The 23,958-nt window shown below is 36.9% G+C and overlaps 1 protein-coding gene across 3 annotated transcripts; it reads right to left on the bottom strand.

Moving 5' to 3' along the window:
- Positions 1-37: 37 nt before the first annotated feature.
- On the bottom strand, positions 38-23,735 carry CRBN (cereblon). 3 transcript variants are annotated; one of them, XM_053599154.1, is made up of 11 exons: positions 23,609-23,735; positions 18,579-18,691; positions 17,798-18,000; positions 16,589-16,738; positions 11,613-11,772; positions 5,287-5,349; positions 4,253-4,337; positions 3,544-3,659; positions 2,646-2,710; positions 1,733-1,864; positions 38-263 (listed from the first exon to the last, which is right to left on the bottom strand). In XM_053599154.1, the coding sequence occupies exons 1-11, from the start codon at positions 23,673-23,675 to the stop codon at positions 83-85; spliced, it is 1,335 nt and encodes a 444-aa protein (XP_053455129.1). In that variant the 5' UTR covers positions 23,676-23,735; the 3' UTR covers positions 38-82. The 3 variants fall into 3 exon arrangements, with proteins under 3 accessions (XP_053455129.1, XP_053455130.1, XP_053455131.1); XM_053599155.1 differs by having other exon boundaries at positions 18,579-18,688; positions 23,609-23,692; XM_053599156.1 differs by lacking the exon at positions 16,589-16,738.
- Positions 23,736-23,958: the final 223 nt, after the last annotated feature.

The raw sequence follows: 23,958 nt of genomic DNA, 5'->3' as shown, positions 1-23,958 counted from the left end.
TGTTGTATTTACTTAGGTATGCATCAGAGGCTATGACTTTAGAATACCAACTTGTTAGATAACTTATTCCTACTGTATCTGTTTACAAGCAAAGTATTACTTTGTCTGGACTTATTTCATCTTCAGTGTCTGGGATCGTGGGCAACAGAGCAGATCGTGTTAAACCCCAAAATTTTTGAGGTGACATGTCTTTTTTGGTGGCTGTAAATTTCCATCCAATGTGGCTTGCACAGATCCTACACTGGGCAATAGTCCAGGCATACCTGCAAAATTAAGGAAAGATGTTAGCTAAGAAAACATTTCTGTACTCCCAAGCCTATCATCATAAAAGATAGATCTTAACTCATAAAAACATTTTCTAATTTGGATGTTTCACATGGTAAAATATTAATATTTATAAATAAATTTTTACATGTAATTGGTTTTTATAGATATGAGTATATATAACCTGACTGCTCATTTAAATTTTTCCTCCACTGTATAGAAAGAGTAATTTTAGGGGCGGCGCCTATGGCTCAGTCAGTAAGGCGCTGGCCCCATATACCGAGGGTGGCGGGTTCAAACCCGGCCCCGGCCAAACTGCAACCAAAAAATAGCCGGGCATTGTGGCGGGCGCCTGTAGTCCCAGCTACTCGGGAGGCTGAGGCAAGAGAATCGCTTAAGCCCAGGAGTTGGAGGTTGCTGTGAGCTGTGTGAGGCCACAGCACTCTACCAAGGGCCATAAAGTGAAACTCTTGTCTCTGCAAAAAAAAAAAAAAAAGTAATTTTATTAATACGGATTTCTTTATACAAATTGCTGGTTGCCAAGACCACATTCTCACTTGCACTGGCCTTTCCTGTTTTGTACTGTAGTCAAGTTGGAAAACAGCAACCATCTGTGGAAATACGCACTTTTGTCTACTTTGCTGTAAGTTCGACTGGGTGGGACAGTGGGATATAAAGGTGTATCTCTTATAAGATTTAAAAACTAATATTCAAAAACATGAATGATTTTGTCATACACTTTAGCCATGTAATTGCCACCATCCCCTTATTAACGAAGTAATGCTAATTTTAGTCCTTAAAGGGGTGACAAATAAGAGAATAATCCAAGTAATGTAGTCCTAGGTCCTCAAACCAGACTGCCAAGAATAATCACTAATCCCTATTCACCCTCCCTCCTTCAAAAGAATTTGAATCAAGCAATAGGGCTGCTGAAGATAACACATCTGAAGGAATCTAAAAGTTCCCAGGAGTGGCTCAGCGCTTATAGCTCAAGCAGCTAAGGCGCCAGCCACATACACCAGAGCTGGTGGGTTCAAATCCAGCCCGGGCGTGCCAAACAACAATGACGGCTACAACCAAAAAATGGCTGGGTATTGTGGTGGGTGCCTATAGTCCCAGCTACTTTGGGAGGCTGAGGCAAGAGAATCACTTGAGCCCAGGAGTTGGAGGTTGCTGTGAGCCGTGATGCCACAGCACTCTACCCAGGGCGACAGCTTGAGGCTCTGTCTCCCAAAAAAAAAAAAAAGTTCCCAGGAGATATTGCTGGGCATAGTACTTTTGATAATCATTGGGCTAAAACAAACAAAAATGTAATAGCTATTTCTAGCTAGTTTGGAATGAAGAGTATTTAAATATAATTATTAATTTCATCATCTAGTTTTGGTTATAATTCTAGCAGCTCTGCTTAGGATTTTGTTTTTATGCCCAATTAAGGTGTAAAAAAAAAAAAAAAACACTATCATATTACCCAGGAAACCAGCTGTGCTCTGTAGAAGGCCGGCCTATCAGGTTCAAGTTGCAAGCCTTATACACGGTCAGTGTCTCATGCACATATCCATGAGGATTCACATATGCTGCCATTGGCCCACATAAGGACAAACTACAACAAAGAATCAGTATGGAGAATAAATCAGAATGAAAAGTCTAATTTAGTTCACTGAGAAATGAGGTATGAGCTACAGGTTTTAGTTTTAGTTCTGGATGATACCAGAATCTCATATGAAACAGCAGACGGACAGTTTTGTATAAATGTTTTCTGTTACGACCCAAAGGGAACTAGTACTAGTTTTTAAAACCTTTCTCAAAGATCCATATTGGAAAATAAACAGAGCTCATATCTATCTAAAAGAGTCTCTGAGAAGTTAGTACAAGAAAAAGATCTTGTATGTTCATCCTAATGCAGTTTATCAGTTTCATTACCTTCTTGATTTATAAGCATGAGTGTGTGTCCAGAAGCACATCCTACTTTGGCCCTATGTGGCAAAATCAATGACTGCATTATAAGCCTGAGGCATCCGTATTTAGTCCTTACTCACTAACCTACTATCATCTGGTGTATAAACTTTTATAATTTCTACTATCTGGTGTATAAATTTTTATAAATTTCTAAGATGCTCTAATATGGATTTTCAACAAGGATTGCTCAGTTTTATTTTATCATGCACATTACCAATGAATAATCCATTAATGCTCTGAGTACCGACTTTGAAAGGTGGTAATAACCAAAACTGAGTTAATTCCCTATATTTCATTTGCTGAGTATTTGTAATTTTTAGGTATTAGAGGGAAATACATGGCAAACAGAAATATAAGCTTGATTACAACTGTGATAAAGCAGTTGGAAATGTATTCAAAGGTATACTAAAAATTTAAGATCTTACCTGAATATTTCATTTTTGGTTGTTATTTCTGTTTCTTGACATTGTTTACAGCAAAGGGAAGTACACTACAAAATGTACAAGAAAGTTATCAGAAAAATAGACATTTGTTCTATATTATATAATTATATGACTCATCAAAAAACTTGTAAATACCACATTTTCCTTCTGGCCATTCAAAAACTTAGTTTTAAAGATGGAACAAGAAACAGACTGAATCTAAGATCTGCCACATACTGATAAAACTAAATGACCTTTTCGGATAAAGAAACAGTGAATATAAAAATAGTGATACTTGGGGGTGGCGCCTGTGGCTCAAAGGAGTAGGGCGCCGGCCCTAAATACCGGAGGTGGTGGGTTCAAACCCCAGCCCTGGCCAAAAACTGCAAAAAAAAAAAAAAAAAAAAGTGATACTTCGGTTACTACAAAAGTTTTGAGACTTTGTTATCGTCCATTATTTCACTTCTAAGGAACATGGTCAATAGTGCCCTTTCTGATTTGTCCATGCAAGTTTCAACTTGCTTGGCTTATTGGTGTTGCTGGGAGGGCTTTGTTTGCTTCCAGCCATGTGGATTTGATGTTTCTTGATTTTTGTGTATCTCAAAACTTCTGTAATGATTCATGTATATAACCACAGATGTTCCATCGAAATTGAGTATTTTCACAAAGTTGGATAAATATTAAATTTTGGAACTACGCAGAACAATTTTGAGTTTCTGTAGGAACACAAGGGAAATGTTTAAATTATACTTTGAGATATTTTAAATGTAAAGTGTCACAGGTAAACAATTTTTCCTAATTGTATAACTACGTTAGGAGACTCTACAGACAGCTTTCTTGGTCCCAATAGTGCATCCAAGGGTGCCTAAATACGGCCATCACAAACAGTCACTTTACTCACTTTATTCATAATGTCTAATTCACAGCGAAGTCGTTGGATAGCACTACCAATTTTAAGGAGCTGAATTCTTAATACATCATCAATAGGAAGACAAGCAGCTACTCTGTAAGAAAAATCTTGAAGACATGGTGGGTTTTTCAAGTTTTAAACTCATTAAGTCAGATAAGCATCAGATAACTTACAAATCAGATAATGTCCTTTTGATATAAACCCTTTTCTATAGGGTTCCCAAAATATTTTACACAATTATAAACATACTAAAAATACTCCAGCTATCAAGTATATACCTCTTAAGAAGTCTTAAATATAATTTTTTTCTCCATACGTGAATTTTTTGGTAAATGTTCTTTTTTATGTGAAACATGAAGTCACTTATTTGCCAAGAGACTAGAAACAAACTATCTTATAAACAGATACAGAGATTGTCTATAAATAGGGAAAAGTTCTAGAACTAACTTTTTTTCTATTAAAAAGCCCTTAAGAGCAGGAAAAGAAGAGTCTGTCCACTAAGGAAGTATTTTTAGATGAGAGCCATTTATTGCAATTTGAACATTTTATGGAAAGTTTGCCTAAAATGAGAGTGCTCAGAGACTATAAGAATTTTGATACTATTAAAAAACACTCATTTTTTTTCAACTGCTCAAAGGAAATGTATATGCTTTCCCAAATTAATAAAATATTAATCAGTAAAAAAGTGTAAAAACTATACCTATTGGATTTGAAGGAAGAGAATCATCTTTTAGATTTTCATCCCATTCACGTAGCTGTTTCTTGATTCTATCCATTAAGGTTTCCTTTTTAAAATAAAAGTAGCCATAATAAACTGCACAGACTTATTAAAGTTTGCTGTCAGCTTTTCAACTCTTTTTAATAAAACTAATATATTGGTAGCAATTTAAGTTATTACTTTGGTAGGATCTCAGTCCCACTAAGTCCCTGTTTAAAATGTCTCCATTTTCTTGCGCAGATGCAATCAAGCCCCAGCTCCTTTCCCTAGGACTAAGATTATTATTTTTTTTTGCATTAAAAAAAAAGCTTACTATTTTTTTTTTATTAAATCATAGCTGTGTACATTAATGCGATCATGGGACGAAGATGGTTTTCATGGCCTTTCTATCCCAGGTGTACATACTCCTAACTGCCTTGCAGAAGCTGTTCTGTGTTCCTGCTTGGAACTAACTGCCCTCTTTTCTGCCTTCTATGAAGCCTTTTCTGACCCAGACTATAGAGATTACAGCACCTAAAGCTGTTGAAGAACAACAGATCAACTGTAGGTTCCCTTTAGGGTCGTGCATGTCATAAGTGCTCAAAACTTGTCAGTTTTCCCAGGGTTCCAGATTTGTGTGCAAAGTGATCCACTAAGGGAAATGGCTTGGCTAAGGTTTACACAATGCTCACTACGTGCTAAGTGCAACAGCTACTCTTACTCCCTTTTTATAAGTCTGCAGAGATCTAATACTTGTTTAGAAGAAAACCAAAGCATTGTTATACAAGGATTCTTTAATATTCTAAATGTACCACCCGGCCCAGTAGAAAAACTGGAGAAACTAAAACTTCTGTAAATAAGAGCAAAGTCTATTCTGCAATGTCTTAACTCCTGCCTATTTCACTTTAAATGTGACAGATGGCACTGGTTCTGGAAATAAAACAGGAACGAGTATGAAAACCTATGCTTTGTTTTAATGACCCTTAATTACAACATGGCTTACCATAGACATAATCAATTTAAGGTAAGTTACTTACAGCGTCATATAAGGAATATAGCCAGCGAGGCCAAGAAGTCAGATTTGCACAATGAAACTTTCTCTGAAAATAAACGATAACAGAAAAGGTCACTTAAAAAACCCACAGAATAAATATCCTAATGATGGGAAGAAAGAGCAACATTTGAAAATCATTTGGACCTAGGACAACATTTTCCAATTTTAAAAAGTTAAAAAAAATTGATAATCCAATAGATGACTATTTTAGAAACTTTTATTCCCTTCAAATATACACTTATAATTGGAATATGGTTCCTACTTAAAAGTTCAAATATTAAAATTTCATTGAGACAACTCAGTAAAAATAAGATGAATCTCAAGAATAACTAAACAGCACACTTCTATTGTGACTGTGTTCTATTTTTTCTAGTAAATTACCTCTCCAATATCTGGTGAAAACCTCAAAAAGCAATCCAAACTGTCTTTGTGTAAAAACTTTTGAGTTGGAACTAAATCACTATAAGGGCAAACATAGGCAGTGATAATAATTCCAAGAAGAATAAAATGATCATATACTTGAGACTTCACAATCAAGTTCCCCATTTCATAAAATTAAAGGAAGGAAGAAACATGTAATTACCCATCTCCTCCAATTGGCTGCAATTTGGGATACAAACGGAAGGATGCCTAAATCTATATAAAAATGTTAATTACACTCTACTTCCTATAGAATTTCAGTATTTGATGAGAAGACTCAGTATTGTTGTCAATCCTCAAAATACATATTCAGTGCAGTAACAATGAGATTGGAATTTATAAGTATGAAATTCATTTTGAAGAACAGATGTGCAAAAATAACAAAATAATTTTTTGAATGAGAAGAAAATGATCTAGCGTACACAAAAACGCGGAAGGATATACACCACCAGTGCTGGTGACAACAAGAGACTGGAAACAACCTAAACTTCAATCAATAAGACAACGGTTTACACTGGGGAATACTCTGTAGGTGATCAAAGAACAAGGCATATTCAACCTACAGAATATAAAGAACAATCGTATTTTCCCCCAAACCAACATATGTACAAATGCTTCTAAGTTCATTATAAACAAACTATTGACACATGACAGGACACACAAAATAGGGAGGGGAAAGGAATAAGGTAGATCAAAAAGGCTTTTTTAACAGATCAGAACAAGAAAAGCAAGGTAACATTTAACAAAATAAAAGGAAGATCTTACTCTTGCAACTGTGAGATCCAATGATGAGGTATGACATGGGGGAAATGTGGTTACACGGCATGCATGCAAAGGAGTTGGGACCTTAGTAGTTATGAACTGTGCTATATAATTGTACAGGGTCTTATAGACCCTCTACTCCTCATCCCTATCTTATTCTAGCTATATTAGAAGTCTAGATTCTAAGAGGTAAAAATGCTACTCTTTTCTGTGGTGGTCAGAAACACAAACTATAATGTCAAAGAGAATGTCTTGAACTAACAAGGATGTTTATTTTGGAGCCTTCTCTAAAGAGGACATCATACTTGTTTTCAAATATTTTAGAAATTGCTACAAGGAAGAGGACATGCTTATTCCGAAATGCCCATGGGGTACAGCTCAAACTAACAATTCTTTTTTTTTTTTTTTATTAAATCATAAACACATAGATCGTCTATACGTTAATGCATTTATGGGGTACAATGTACTGATTTCATATAGAATTAGGAACACTTAATATCACACTGGTTAATACATACCTCATCTTGTTTACTTAATTCTTGTGTTAAGACATTTATACTCTATACTTAATAGATCCAACATGTACCCTTGCATTATGTATGCACCATAGGTGTGATCCCACCATTCATCCTCCCTCAATCTGACCTGTCCCCTCCTCCCGCTTCATCCTGGGCCATAGTTGTGATCTATTCTTCATATGAAAGTGTTAGAGATCGTAAATGGGTTTCATAATAGTACTGAGTACATTGGATATTTTTTCTTCCATTCTTGAGATACTTTACTAAGTAGGATATGCTTCAGCTCCATCCATGTAAAGTCTTCATCTTTTTTAACAGATTCTTTAGTGAGAAGAACTTTTGGCTCAATATAATCCTTCTTATATTTGAGGCTATTCAGAGATGGTCCAGGGTGGCCTCCTCACACATGTGCAGGTAGTGATTTAAGCCTGAGGTGTCAGACCAGGAAGATCCTTAAGGTACACCGCAGTAAGCTTTTTTTTTTTTTTTTTAAAGAGACAGGGTCTTACTCTGTCCCCTAGCTAGGGTACAGTGGTGCAATCATAGTTCACTGCAGCCCTGTACCAGAGTCAAGAGATACTCCTGCTTAACCCTTCTCAGTACCTAGGGCCACAGATATGTACCACTATGCCCAGCTAATTTTTTTTGCAGTTTTTGGCCGGGGCTGGTTTTGAACCCACCACCTCTAGTATATGGGGCCGGCGCCCTACTCCTTTGAGCCACAGGCACTGCCCTGCCCAGCTAATTTTTAAAAAGTTTCTTGTAGAGATGAGGTCTTAGTATGTTAAGCTAGTCTCAAACTCCTGGCCTCAAGTGATTCTCCTGCCTTGACCTCTCAAGGTGCTGGAATTGTAGGTGGTAGCCACCATTCCCAGCTTGTCCTTTACTTTTATTTTTTTAGAACAGGGTCTTGTTCTTGCTCACACTGGTCTTGAACTCCTGAGCTCAAGAAATCTACCCACCTTGGCCACCTAGAGTGCTAGGATTATAGGCATAAGCCACGGCACCTGGCCTGTTCTTTACTTTTAAGACCAAATATCTAATGCTAAGGATTACTGCCACAGTCCAATTACATAATTTACAGGGGGAACAAAAAAAAAAAAGCTTTACTAACAGTACATCAGGTAACTATGAATATTCAATAATAGTAATGGGAACTATTAGTATTGGGCCAAGAGCTTCCTATCTTGTGAAAGTATTTGTAAGCCTGGTAATATTATCTCCATTTTAAAAATGAAAAGTATGGCACAGAAGGATGATGTAACTTGCTGATGGTCACAAAGTCAGCAAAAGGGGAGGACCTAGGATTTGTATATGGAGAATCTGATCACCATTCCAACATGTTAGGCATTATTTTATACATTTAGCATAAGCCAGCAAACAAAACAACAGACTAAAATCATTGTCCTGTGGAGCATATATTTTACTGCAGAGAAGCTTACTTTCTAAGATTACATATTCTTAGAATTACAAAATGCCAAAGCCTAAACAGAAAGTTTCAGTTTGGCTAACTGAGATCAATACACAATAGAATGATCACTTTTGTAGTACAAGAAGTGTATCCAAGTGTAGTAAGAAAGTGTAATCTTATTTGGCATCCGTGTCAAGATGAAGAAAAGCCAAATAATGTATTCATATGTAAGTAAGTTCCAATTATAAAGAGAATATGGCATGCTAGTAAATTAAGAGCAATGTACTGGGTCAGGGCCATTGCCACTCCACTCTGCCACCATCCCCATGAACAAGCTAGTCTCGGGTATCTCAGTTTCCTTCCTTTTAGAGTAAGACCATCTCTAAAATTGTTTATGTGGATTATCCTTACAGACTCTAAAAAGTCTTACAAAATTAAAATTCTTAATATACCCTTAATATCTATGATGTGCTTTTTATAGTCAATTATACAACTGAAGAGAAGTATACCAGAGATTGACTAGTTTTCATAGACCAACTCCCAAAATTTAAGCCTCTTCAACATCCTCAAATTTAAGAGTCCTATTTAGCTTTCTGGCATAATAGGAGAGGCTCCTGTCTCATGTCTGGATAAAATTGATAAATTCCAGCTCCTGTCTTATGGGCATTCTTTGAATATATCAAACACTGTAATTTATATCATAAAAGAATTATACCTCAAGAAAAATTTAATACTATCTAAAAAGTTCAGGCACTTAAGAGTGACCAATGACTGATTTCTCCAGTGAAGTAGTATTCACTCTGGGAATAGGATTTACAACTGAAAGTGAGCATAAAGGCCTTTAAAATGACTCTGTTACCTGGAGGTAATCCATCACATTCTTCCACTTTTGAGCCTAATAACTATGGCTTCAGCTTTGCTTCCCAACAATGTAGAATGTTCAAAAAATGTGAAACTCCATTTAATTTGAAGTTCAATGAAAATTGGAAGAGTAATGTGAAAAGCTAAATATGAATAATACATCATTGCCACTGATTCCTCTACACAGTGACTAAAAATGGTCATTTACTGTGTTAAATCCCACTACAATCAGCTGTGTAAATGATAAACATAATTTAAATAATTCAAAAGTTACCAGTTTTTGTATACTTTCATTTACCAAATTCATAGCTGGTAGTAAGAACTGGAATGGAACGATAACTCTTTCCTACTCCTGAGATGTGTAAGCTACCTGGAGATACATGAATGCATACGTAAGATATATGCTTGGGAAACCACCAGTCTGTCTGAGGAAGCACCTGACTATAAATAGCCTAAGCCTAAGATTTCAGGCTTTTCTTCTTTAGTAGAATAATAACAAAATGTTATTGCTCTTACCACTGCTATTATTTCCTGGAACAAGGTGAAACAGATTCTCAAGTTCATATGGAAAAGTTAATCAACAGTAGTCATGAAAAGCTTGACAAAAACTTAGGGGCTTATTGGCCTTAATTTTATTTACATATTTATTTACCAGTGGTTCTCAACCTTCCTAATGCCGCAATGTATTTTCATTGCTAAAAGGGGGTTGTGACCCACAGGTTGAGAACTGCTGATATGAACTATAAAGTGCCAGCAGTTATATCAATCTGATGATGGTACATAAGCAGATTGATAGAACAACAGAGAAGAAAAGTGAAATAAAAAAACATGAATTTGGTCTATGGTAGCACCAAATCAGTGGGAGGAAACAGGGATTCTTCAGAAAACAGTAATGGGACAATGGGGAAAATGAAAAAAAGTAAAGGGGAATTCACAGCATGGGACCACGTAACTGGTCAACTGAAACACAGAATAATGAGACCTAGAAGTCCACAGATATTCAGGCATGAGCCTCTTGTCTATCCTGCACAAACTCTCTCTGAAAACTGGAGGAATTCTACTACAAGAACATTAAAAGTGGTGATATGGTTAATAGTGTATGGGAGCCCTTCATAAGTAAGCTATACCAGTTTACACCAAATTAGTATATTAATTAGGATCCTATGCTGATTTACATCAAAGTTGAAAATTCGGACGGCACCTGTGGCTCAGTGAGTAGGGTGCCGACCCTATATACAGAGGGTGGCAGGTTCAAACCTTGGCCCTGGCCAAACTGTAACAAAAAATAGCCAGGTGTTGTGGCAGGCGCCTGTAGTCCCAGTTACTGGGGAGGCTGAGGCAAGAGAATCGCTTAAGCCCAGGAGCTGGAGGTTGCTGTGAGCTGTGATGCCATAACACTCTACCAAGGGCAATAAAGTGAGACTCTGTCTCTACAAAAAAAAAAAAAGTTGAAAACTCTCTCTACTCTACTTGATAAATCATAAGGGATGATTAATACAGGATTTTTAAGGTTACAATGGAAATTGTTTTTCCATATTTTTAAAAGATAAACCTCAAAAAGTCATTTTTCTAAATTTAGAAACTAGTTATCTTTTTATTTAGGCAGACATCATAAATATTAACTACTTTTTACTGAAAATTATACATCTCACAAATAAGTAGAAACAGTCTTCATCAACTTTTTTTTTTTTTTTTTTTTGTGGTTTTTGGCGGAGGCTGGGTTTGAACCCACCACCTCCAGCATATGGGACTGGCGCCCTATCCCTTTGAGCCACAGGCGAAATGAAGACTGATTTCGTCAAAAGGATATACATAATAATTTATGTCCAAATAAATAATACCTTTAAAAAGCACCCAGTCTCAAGTTCAATTTTAGTGATGTCAATAGAGATTTACAAAATAAAGCCAAGAAGCTTTTCTCTGAAGTGTAGAAGAAGGAAAACATTCTATTTTTCTACTGTAACTCTGTGTTACCACAAAGGAATCCTCTGCCTTTATGGGTAAACTATGTTTTTGATTCAAAAGCCAAACATCTGATCTGATCATAGCTTAATCACAGATTCCAGTGGAATTAAAAATCATAAGCTATTAGTATGTAACTGAAAAGTGTAATAGCAAGAATACTTTAATAACTGTGTGACATTTTACTACTTTTGCAAACTGCTTTTACAGAAATAGCTGCCTGTGTAATTTTTGAAGCTATGATGAAATGCAGCTAGAATATTGCCACGAAAGGTGTCTAGGGAATGAATCAAGGGAGTTGTGTTTCTTTCTTAAAACAGGAAAAAAGCAACCTATCTTCATTTTTTGAAATTGCATAAAAAATTAGTTTCTCACCTTCTGGTATTTCTGCCACCATTTACATGAATACTGGTCTTCCCATGAGACAGGTTTTGAAGGAAATATCTGGCACTTATTGAGGGATTCTAACTGAACTGCAGACATAGTTGAAGGCAACACACATTCAGGAAGAATTTGCACTTTAGCTTGCTGGATTCTAAAATAAAGAGAACCAAGCATGGTGTTCATTTTTAAGATAAACTAACTCAAACTATGCATTTCAAAACAATGATGATAATTTTAAATACTAAGATTTTCAAAGCTTTCACTTTTAAACCTATTAAAATGCTGGTATTGAGAAACTTTCAGAAAGTGATTTTATTCCATAAATCATACAAGTTAAAACCAAAGATAACCTAAGGTATGAATTTTAAAATTTCATTGTAGAATGGTAAGATTTTTTACATTTCAGATAAATATAAATTCTATAAATTAAACAAAGCTTTTAAAAAATCAATATAAAACCAACTACCAGTTGATACTTATAAATTAATTTCTTTGACATTCTTAGATACCTCAACCCTCCCAGCACCCCACTCCCTATGCTGTCAAACTCTTACATCTACCCCTTCACATAAATCGTGCAACCTGAGGAGCAGATAAAGGAAGAGAAAATCAAGAACCCATTTACAGGGGTGAGTTAAAATAAAACTAGAGAATTATATGTAGCCTTTATTTCTATATGCATTCCTTTTTCATTCTCAGAAGCTTTAATATTCAAAGGACCAAAATATATATATTACCTATTTTACTTAAAAATTATTTAAACTCTCATAAGTCATTTTTAAAATGCTACTTGAGAATATCATAATTGCAAATGTCATGAACTAATACCAACAGGAAAATGAAACCTATGAGCTGTTTTCCTATGAGGCATTATGTCTCCTAGAGTGTAGATTCTGGAATGTTGAATATGGAACAAAAACACTATCAAATTGATAAAGTAAAATATATTAAACAGTCTCTGTTTCATATTGTTAGGTTTAAGACTTCTGAAGTGGTCTTTCATAACAACTACTGTTTTGAACATGAAGTGTAATCAATGAAATTCTGATATTTCTACTTATTTTTTAAATAATTTTATGTAATCTTTACCTACTAACTTCATTTCCATCCTGCAAACTCATTAAAATATTTGGAAAATTTTTGTCTTTATGGCTTGGGAAAATATTAAAAAATTCTCTTATATTCAAACTAAGGTCAAATATTGTTCTTAGAGCTCACTAAAAAAAACACAAAATCTTAATTTTCTGTATCTGATACATAAATAATTTGATAATTATATTCTTAAAGTATATACCATTCTATAGAAATTTTTAGAAATTTGACCTTTAAGGTTATTAGTGACTGAAATAAAAACTATGCTTTACTCATCTATTTGTGTAAGATTTTATTTTATTTTGATAAAAACAATAATGTGTACAGATCATATTATTAATTAGGCTGCAGTACAAGCCATCTGAATTGCTTTAAAGGATTAAAGAATGCTGTCTTTTACCTCTGTTAAACATGCCCAAGTCCTGTGCATAGACATGGGGAGCCATGGTTCTTCTCTCAGCAGCTTAATTTTGATTTTAACATAAGTGAGTTTCAGTTCTTCCCAATCTGTTTATGGCAGTTGTTTTGTGAATATAGTACATAATTTATATAAAGGTTACAAAAACCAGTGAAATATGGGTGTAAAAATAAAATTGCTTCAAGGAACATTAAGTTGAGACAGAAAAAACTGCTTTCAAATTAGGGATAGGCAACTCTAATTCTTTTTTTTTTTTTTTTTTGTAGAGACAGAGTTTCACTTTATGGCCCTCGGTAGAGTGCCATGGCGTCACACAGCTCACAGCAACCTCCAACTCCTGGGCTTAAGCGGTTCTCTTGCCTCAGCCTCCCGAGTAGCTGGGACTAAAGGCGCCCGCCACAATGCCCGGCTATTTTTTGGTTGCAGTTTGGCCGGGGCCGGGTTTGAACCCGCCACCCTCGGCATATGGGGCTGGTGCCTTACCGACTGAGCCACAGGCGCCGCCCAGGGATAGGCAACTCTAATAGAAAAAAAACTGCACAAATTGGGAAGGATTGTGCACTCAAATTGCCTTGTGACTAAATTTAGAATCTCTCTTTAAAGGAAAATTGCAAGTATAAACTGTAGACTGATGACGCACAATGAAAGCTCCAAAGTCCACAGCTATCTCTAATCTGCAGACTCACTTCAAAGAAGACCATATTTCTCCCTCAATGAAAAACAAAATGAATACATTTATACATTTTAAGTTAAAGTAGAACGTTTAAGGTATACATGTGTAACTTTTTGTGATTTCCAACTTTAACTTTTTTGATTCATAATTATTGGTCCCAATTATGACAGGTAAGAGGTCTTCTTTTATAATTCCAATAGGATGGGTAGCGCCTGTGGTTCAGTGGGTAGGGCGCTGGCCCCATATACTGAGGGTGGTGGGTTCAAACCCGGCCCTGTCCAAATTGCAACAAAAAAATAGCTAGGCATTGTGGCAGGCGCCTGTAGTCCCAGCTACTTGGGAGGCTGAGGCAAGAGAATCGCCTAAGCCCAGGAGTTGGAGGTTGCTGTGGGCTGTGTGACACCACGGAACTCTAGTGAGGGTGAGAAAGTGAGACTCTGTCTCTACAAAAAAAAAAAAAAAGTAATAATAATAATTCCAATAGGATGTTAATCCTCTTCACTTTGCATGCTAAAAAAATACTCAGGAATTTCTGAAGAGTTCTACAGTGATTCAACAATATCCTTCTATGTTTTTATTAATTAAAACAAAAAAATTATATGTATTCAGAAGATGTCAAAGAAATAAAGACTTAAAGAAGGTTAGAAGATAGTAGTATATTTTTTATATATGAAGTGTCATTTAGGTAAAAGATAAATGAATATTTATGGTATACTATACTACAGAAAAGGAAACTGGCTTGCATTTTAAGTGTGCTATGGAGAAATTTTGGTATAAATTTCTGAAGTGGTATTTTGGTATAAATTTGGAAGCCAGGGATCCAAGAACCAACCAGGTCTGTCACTTAGTAGGTTTATAAGTTTACACAAATTACGTAACCTCTCTAGTACATAGATTCCTTATTTCAAAAAAGAGGAGACTGCACTAGATTATCTTCATGATTTCTTTAACTTCACCAAGGTGTGAAGGACCTTGGAGCAGTGGAGGACCAGAGGAGCAGTGGAGAAAGAGCATTCCACAGAGGCCTTTTAAATTAAGACAGCCACACCTTTATAAGGGGACTTAATGGTGAGTCTATGGAATACTATAGAGAATATGCCCTTTCAAAGTCTTGCCCAGCATTATCAGTTTGATGTTAATCTTGACTAGTATCAAGCATACATTCCTTGATTTGTTTTCAGAGTTAATGATCTACTGCCACCTTGTGGAAAAGAAGTTTTGCACACTTCAAAGTTAAACAAAGAGGGAGAAGACAATCTAAGAAATACAATTTTTCCCAAGTCAATTTTCCTTTATGGTTTCTGGAAAACAGTATTCACAAATAATCAAAATTGTATAAGGATAAGAAATACTTTAAAAATAGAACTGTTAGAAAATCCACAGGAACAAAACAGTTTGCTAACTATGTCAATCAGGAGTTGGACTTATTTATATTCTATATATAGGGCGGTAGATGTTTCATCCATCATTGAACATGGATGAAACATCTACCGCCCTATATATAGAATATAAATAAGTCCAACTCATTGTTCTCAAGCAACTCACCTATTAAGGGAGACGGACATACAATCCTATAAAGAGTGTATTTGCACAATGAATGTTCTAGGGAAACATAAGCAGAGAACTAAACCCTGTAAGAGCCCTGGCAACCCCATCCCACATTCCTCTATGCTTCTCTAGCCCCATAAAGGCTGCCTGACCCATCTGTATTTTGTAATTCAATAATTAGGAATGCCCACTATGTAAAGAAAACAGACAAAAACAATTACTTCACTCATGCAGATTACTTTCATTTTTAAGTTAAAAAAAAAAAACACACAAAAAATGAAAACTCTGAACTTCGATGTTTTCAGAAGATATTACCTGTGTAACACAGAGGTCTAATGAGATTTCAACTCTGGCTACAGATCAGAGACCATTTCACTAGGACTGTGTGGAACCCAAGAATCTGTATCTATAAGACTTCATAGTTGGCATACTAGAGTTGAGAACCACTCACTTTAGAGATAAAATCCAATGATCAAGATAAATGCTGTTTGCTTTTTTCTTTAAAACAGAATAAAGTAAAGTGAATTGGATTTAAAAAACAACTGTAGTGTTCCTTAAACTTGTGAAAAACCCTGAGGCCTATGTCAAAATGAATAACTGCTAAAACTGCTATAAAAGTATATTCAGGGAATTTCTAACCTTTGTATGGTGTAGAGACAAGTATTTACTGATCACTTGTTATATAAACAGCATTTCTGGAGGGCACTAAGTATAAATGGCTTGTAAAGCTCACACGGAGCAAGTGGCAAGTGTAACCAGTGTGACTTTCAAACATAAAAGTACTGCAGACACAACAGCTGTCCCCACGAGCACAAAGAGAGCTCACAGGCCTCTGGTCTTCCCACTCTTTTACACACTGAAGAGAGGTCTTCCATCCCAAAGAAGCATGTCCCAAATGATACTTCCCTTTGGGTTTACATTACTGTTCTCAAACCTGGAGGGACATTAGAATCACCTGAAAATCATTTTTAAAAGATGCTGCATCCTCATCCCAGGCTAAATCACTCTCTGGGGATGGGAGATGAGGTTGGAACTCAAGCTTCTATAGTTTTAAAAACTTCCAGGTGATTCTTATGCACAGCAAGGTTGGAAACCATTGGGCTATACCTTCGAAGGGAGAAAGAACAACTAGTTAAAAGTTATAAAATATGAAGGGTCAATAGAATATAGAAAATATAAGAAAACCATCTCATTGTAAGATGTTCACAAAGCTTTAAGATATATGTTATTTCTTACCCATCTGACTGTGTTCTTAGCTCAAGGACCTTGAACCTTTGTCTTCCAACTGCTTTCACTTTTACTATCTCAATTCCAAATTCCTGTTCTTCTCGATAGGCATAGATCTCTGCTGTTGTTCCAAACTGTGCTTCCCTTTCCTGTATATTACTTCCAAGATAAATTTTAAAAGGAAAGAGTTTTGAACACATGACTTATAAATGCGCAAAGCTGGCAAAAGCAACACATATGGAAAAACAATTTACAGTAGTCAACCCCTACTGCAAAGCTAGTATGATTTTATTTACTTAACAATCACATGGGGGATATACAAGGAGGCTTCAGGTAGTAAAATTAGAGCTCTTTAAGGAAAGAACAGATTTCTCCTCACTGAAAATGATCTAGGACTGATAAAGTTTTAAACTCCCATTTCCCAAACCAATGCTCTTTCACTGTTAGACCATCATTTCTGCTGTTTATTAGCAGCACTATGCTAGGGTGGGAACTTCCTGTATTTATTTCCTACTTCTACTGCAAATTTCCTCCATTTGCCATGGAGTACTTAAAGTTCAGCTTCAGTTTACCACTGGTTTGTAATAGTACAAGTTATAAATTTTGAGAGGGGGAAAGAACAATTCACACTTTTGGACAAGTAATCCTTTACATTAAAATATAAAAGCCCCATTTTTCTTTTAATAAAGATGGCTCTTAAAACCAAGATTCTAGAAATGCTTTTCATTAAATATTAATGATTAAATATTTTTCAAATACCAGAAAGTTAATTGTATGTGAAGGTAAATGTATGATTTAGTATGGTAATGAAAATAACAAAGACAATTCAACTTGCACTTTGAAGCTTTTACTCAGCACAGTTCTTACTATGTCGCCCTCAGCAGAGTGCCATGGCTCACAGCTCACGGCAACCTCAAACTCTTGGGCTTAAACCATTCTCCCAAGTAGCTGGGACTACAGATGCCCGCCACAGAGCCCAGGTATTTTTTATATTCAGTTGTCGCTGTTGTTAGGCAGGTGGTTTTGAACCTGCCTGCCTCAGTGTATGTGGCTGGTGCCCTAACCACTGTGCGATGGGCGCGGAGCCCACAATTCTTTATCTCACATTCTTACTTAACCTCTCAAATACATGCAAAATAATAATCTGCTTTGGCTTCAACACTGACGGTACAATACATGAGGGGAAATGTGTTAAGCAATTTGCTCTTAATATTTTACCTGTATGCAAGAACAGCAAAGGTTCTATCTTTCTGAATTAAATTCCGAACCATACTGACTTCTTGGGGGCTGAAGAGCTGAAGAGGTAATGTCTGTCCAGGAATCAGGATCATCATCACCTGTGGTAGAACTGGAATCACCTGACAGCTGTCATCATCATGCAAAGTCCTGCCATGGAATTCTTCCATGTCAGAGCCCAGATACTGTTTAAGAATATACATAGGTATAGTGTCAGGATAGATATGTAGTAAAAATACAAGCTCAACAGACTAAAGAACAAGTCAGAGTAAAAGGAATATAAACAGAGGGTACAAATATCTATTAAAATAATAAACTTGGTATATGAATATACCACATGAATAACTATTTTTAATCTAATTGTACTCTTAAAAAATAGAATTTCCAATCTTTTATGAAGAATCTGTCACAAATATACACAAATCTTTTAGTTTGAAATATTCTAAGATCAGAAACATCTCTATATTCAGATATCACAAATGGCAAGTATAAAATGTTAGTATGTTAAATAACACCCAGTAACTAGGAGTACAGACAGTAAGCACTTAATAGCTCAATTACTAGCAGCAATTCCTCAATTACACTAGGACATAGTATTAAGCTAGTATAGTGCTAGGTTTACCTAATGGCAAATAGCCCCACATCCTCATCCACAGTTTCTAGAGTGAAGTAATAGCTGGGAATGCTAAAATAGGTCACTTGTTTTTAGGAACTTACATTAACAATTTCCATGTCTATCATATTATATTACTAAATTACATACTGTATGTGATGTTGGCAGACTGGTGTCAAAATTTATGACATTTGGTTTTTTGGCTTCTTTGCTATCCTGGTCTTCAATTTCCATTTCCATTTCATCTTCTTCTTCATGCTCTGCTATAGAAACAGAATATCATAAGGAAAAAAACCAAGATGCATGAAAATGTCAAAATTATGCTCCCTCTCAAATGTGTAATTCCTTCTTGAGAAACAGTGTTCTGGTAATCTCTACTGTACTGAGGAGAGGCAGCCAGAGGACTAGTATCCGTGCTGGGCTCTATTACTAACTAGTTTTTAAAAAATTAACTTTTTATTTTAGAATAGTTTAAGATACAAAGATAGTACAGTGTTCCCATACATCACACATCCATTTTCCCCTGTAGTTAATACCTTATATTAGTATTTTACATTTGTCACAACTAATGAATCAGCATTATTACATTACTACTTATATTAACTAAACACCATGTTTTATTTGGATTGCCTTAGTTTTCACCTAATTTTAAATTCTATTTTCTGTTCCAGGATCTCATCCCATATACCACATTACATTTAGATGGCATATCTCCTTAGCCTCCTCTGAGCTAGGGTAGTTTTTCAGACTTTCCTTGTTTCTCAAGGTCTTAACAAGTTTTCTTTCTTTCTTTTTTTTTTTTTTAAGACAGAATCCTCTGTCACCCTGGTTGAGTGCTGTGGTGTCATAGTTCACAGCAACCTCAAAATCTTGGGCTTAAGCAGTCCTATTGCTTCAGCTTCCTGAGTACCTGGGTACATACAGATGCTCACCATAATACCTAGGTAGTTTCTTCTTCTAATTTTAGTAGAGACAGGGTCTTGCTATTGCTCAGGCTGGTCTCAAACTCCTGAGCTGAAGCAATCCACCCACCTTAGCCTCCCAAAGTGCTAGGATTACAGGCATGAGCCACCATGGTCAGTGATCTTGACAGTTTTGAGGAATACTGGTCAAGTTATTTTGTAGAGTTACAACTTAGAGTATCCTTCCATTGGATTTTGTTTGATGTAATCCTCAAGATTAGACTGAGGTTATTATATATTTTGGGAAGGAAGATCGCACAAGTGCCATTTTACAGCATATCAAGCATATATTCTATGAACTTCTTACTACTGATGTTAACACTGAACACCTGGCTGGTAGTAGCTGTCATGTTTCTATACTGTGAAGTTACTCTCCCTCAAAGCACTAGGTGCAGTCTACACTTAAGGGGGGAAGAGTTGTGCTCTACCACCTCAAAGGGGAAATCTCTATATAAATGATTTTGTATGAGAGATTTTTCTCTTCTCCCTTGCCAGTAACTAATTTTAACCTTAGATAACTTATTCCACTTGATTAAATCTTATTTTCCTCATCTGAAAAATGACAGGCTTGAACAAGACAGTCTCTAAGGTTCTTTTAAACTCTAAAAGAGTTCCTGGGGAGGGGAGAGGCCAAGTGGAGGAAGGGTAATTGGTGGGACCTCACCTATGGTGCATATTGCAAGGGTACATGTTAAATCTATTAAGAGTAGAGTATAAATGTCATTTTTTTTTTTTTTTTTTTTAGACAGAGACTCAAGCTGTTGCCTGGGTAGAGTGCCATGACATCACAGCTCACAGCAACCTCAAACTCTTGGGCTTAAGCAATTCTCTTGCCTCAGCCTCCCAAGTAACTGGGACTCCAGGCGCCCGCCACAACGCCTGGCTGTTTTTTTTTTTGGTTGCAGTTGTCACTGTTGTTTGGCAGGCCCAGGCTGGATTCAAACCTGCCAGCTCTGTCTGGTGTATGTGGCTGGTGCTTTAGCCGCTTGAGCTAAGTGCCGAGCCGAGTAAAAATGTCTTAATACAACAATTAAATGAGGTGAAGGCTATGGTAACCAGTTTGATGTAAGCCTTCCAAATTGTATATAAAATCAGCACACTGTACCCCATAAATGCATAAATACACAGTTATGATTTAATAAAAAATTAAGAGAAAAAATAAAAGAATTCCTACAAATGGAAAGAAAGAAGGATCTGTTAAGTAAAATTGAAAAATGATATTATAACCTGAGAAAGAATTTCATAACATTTTTCCAGTGACACCTCTTCCCTGTCTGTTAGTACATTATTTAGAAATGAAATGTAAACATTCTGATATGTATTTTGCTCTTTAATTTTAGGTTTAATAGGTTTAATATAAAGTTGGCATGAAGTATAAAGCATATTTTAAAAGGAATGTCTCAGAAAGCTTTCTCCATACATATTTTTTCAATTATTAAAACTAAGCTGTTCTATTTTAAAAACCTAATGTTACCAATGACAGAGATGAAAGTCAGAAAAAGCTACACAATGAAAATGCTATTCTATGAAGTGGAAGCCTGTCCTTTCCATCCTAACTATGGGTAAATTTCCTATCCCAGACCAGTGATCTTCAACCAGGGTGATTATGCCCTCGGGGATATTACTTATCACAACTAAAGGCATTCCGCTGGCATCCTATGGGTACAGGCCAGGGATGCTGCTAAATAGCCTACAATGCACACAGGACAATCCCACACAAAGCAGAAAACCTGGCCTAGATTAACAGTAAAGAATTAGTAATCTCCTTTGTGACGTCACAGTTCATGCATTTTTAAATACCCCAGGTAAACGTCTAAAAAGATAAAATGTCTTTATAAAATAGTCATGTTATCCTTTTGCATACTCTTATTTAAATCAGACCACCTCTAGGTAAGTCCAGAATGGAATATACAAATGTTTTTCAATACGGTCCTGGTATGGACTTCCTATGTATTTCTATAAATTCCTGGATAAGAGGTTTCGTCAAAAAGAAAAACATAATTATTTCAACCTACATCCAAATAGTCAATAGTCTATCACTTCATATATATTTTTCCTAAGAACATGTAAGTTTCATGAGGAAATAAAAGTCTAAAGTGATGGAAAGATGTTCTGAATCTAATTCTTTGTAATTACAACTCTGACAGCGTGGCTTTTGCTTGGCATGTGGTAAGATGGATTCACTTTATTGCCCTAATACAGAAAGTAAGATTAATAACTAATTAGCACAAAGGATGGATTGATATTTTTAAAAGTTTACATTTTAACTCTTCTCCTACTAGTTTCTAACTGATTTCCGTAGTAGCTTTTCTCATAAATATGGCCAAAACTCATTTCCCCTGACTCAGCTATGTTTATCTATTAATGTTTCATTTGGCCAGGATAGATTCTTCGCATCTCAAATATAAAGCTATTTCCTGAGCACTTAAAATTGCTCTTCAAAACAACTCATAGAATATGGATTTATGGACAATCCAATGTTGCTGTACAAATAAAAAACTCATAAATAATTTGGAAACCATAACTGCTTTATCTACAACTCTGGGCCCTCTCACCTCTGATATTGTTTGGAGAAAACACACAGTGATGGTTTAGTGCTATCAGGGTGAAGTCTGATGACTCATCTCATGCAGAGGCACCATGTGAATGCCAACAGAATATCAGTATCCTCCCTCTTCTATTCACCATTCTCCCTGAAACACTGGATTTGGCACATACAGGGTGGGGCTGATTTCTCTGAAAAAACAGCTATTTTTCTGCCGAATGCTGGCACATTTGCCTTTATATCAACTCAGGATGGCTTCAAGACCAATCACTGAATCTGACTGTAATTTATTTTTATAGAAAAGTTCCCTCCTATATGGCGGACATACTCTCAGTCTCTTCCTCTTTCAATCCATGCTACTCCCAGTAAACAAGTTACTTTTTCAAGCATAGCTTTACTTAGGCAATTAACTACCTGAAACCTGAAAGCGTTTGACAACCACAGGGGGAACAAAAAAAAACCAAAAACCAAAAACAAAAACCCAACCCCACTGGCAAGAGATTCAATTTCCCCAACAATGTAGACCCAACCTACTTCTTAGGTCTAGGCCTTATTCTCCACAACCCTATCGTAACTGTATGCTTTTGGATGCCTCCCAATCTACCAAGATTTCCCCCAATTCCTCTGATTCCTGAACAATCCCCCCTGCCCTCTGAGGAAAAAACATAGCATTCATTTATGGAGTCCTAAATCAACTGCTTCTGCTGATTATCCATGTATTCTCAGTAGCCTCACCTAGATTATGAACCTCAAGTACCAGATTGTGTATCATACTTCTTTTCATTCCCCAAACACCTAACATATTGCCTGGCATATATTGAAAGGAGTAAATCCGTCTCAGTTTAGATGATACCACATACCCTTCTTGGAAAGCATGTTGTTTATAGCATTCTATGAAAAGTTCATACAATTATACCATGCATTTTTTTCTATTCAGTATTCCAACACAAGGCCAAGGGCTAAAATTTCACAAATCATACAGGAAAGAGAAAACTGAGTTTAACATCACACTCTTAAGTATCTCTAATTAAGTATATTTGTACATGCCTGACAAAAACCGAGCAGACACTGAGAAACATTGAGTAAATACAGAAGTAGGTAAAAAGATACCCGCTGTGCTGACAGATAAACCAGGGCTGGAGTCCTGCCTCTGCAACTGTGTGACCTTGGGCAAGTCACTAAACTAATCTACCAATCCATTTCTCGCCTACCAAATCGGAATCCGAATAGTGAAGTGGAAAGAATTAAACGTAGAAATGCATGCGAAGCGCTTACTGCAGGGCTGGTAGCGTGGTAAGCGCTTAATAAACGTTAGCTGTCACTATCACTGACGGGAATGAGTCCAGGAAGAGTAATGGCTGCTAATCCGACCCAGTCCCCCAGTTTCAGAGCATTTTCTAGGACACAAGGAGCTCTAGCTCAGGACACAAGGAGCATGAAGAGAACGGGGTTCCCCCCCACCCCCGCCTCCGACACCCGAGCAGGGTTGAGGAAGCTCTATAACTCTATCTCCGTCTCGGGGCTGACAAGAAGCCTCTTCTCGGTGAGGTCCCCAGGGTCCGGTCGCCCGCGGCGCCCCCGCCCGCCCGGCCGCCTTCCCGGTCCTGCTGCGCTGCTAGAGCCCCCGGGCCTCGCCCCCTTCCCGCCACCGGGGATCTGCCTGGGGCAGTTACCAGGCAGGAGCGGCAGGTGGTTGCCCATATTGTGCGCAGCGTCCTGCGGATCTCCCTCGCCAGCCATGTCTGTTTACCCGCAAAGGAGGATGGGACAGGGCGGTGCCTGGGATGGGTCCGCACCGCGTCATCTCCGCGCACCAGGGCCACAGCGTCCTCTGGCGGCCCCAGGTGGCGGCGACGACCGAGGCTACAAGAGAAGCCCCAGGCGGCAGAACAATTGAAGGACTGTGTGGTTCAGCCACCCTCGGAAGACTGTCAGGTGCCGCCGCCCCTTAGTGCTCGCTGTACACGTTTCAAAACCGTCGCCCTGTTACAGCCCCTGCCATGACTCATTTAATAATGACATT

This window comes from Nycticebus coucang, chromosome 8 (genome assembly GCF_027406575.1).
Source record: "Nycticebus coucang isolate mNycCou1 chromosome 8, mNycCou1.pri, whole genome shotgun sequence".
NCBI classification, from domain to species: domain Eukaryota; kingdom Metazoa; phylum Chordata; class Mammalia; order Primates; family Lorisidae; genus Nycticebus; species Nycticebus coucang.
This window is presented reverse-complemented; position numbering and strand designations above follow the sequence as displayed.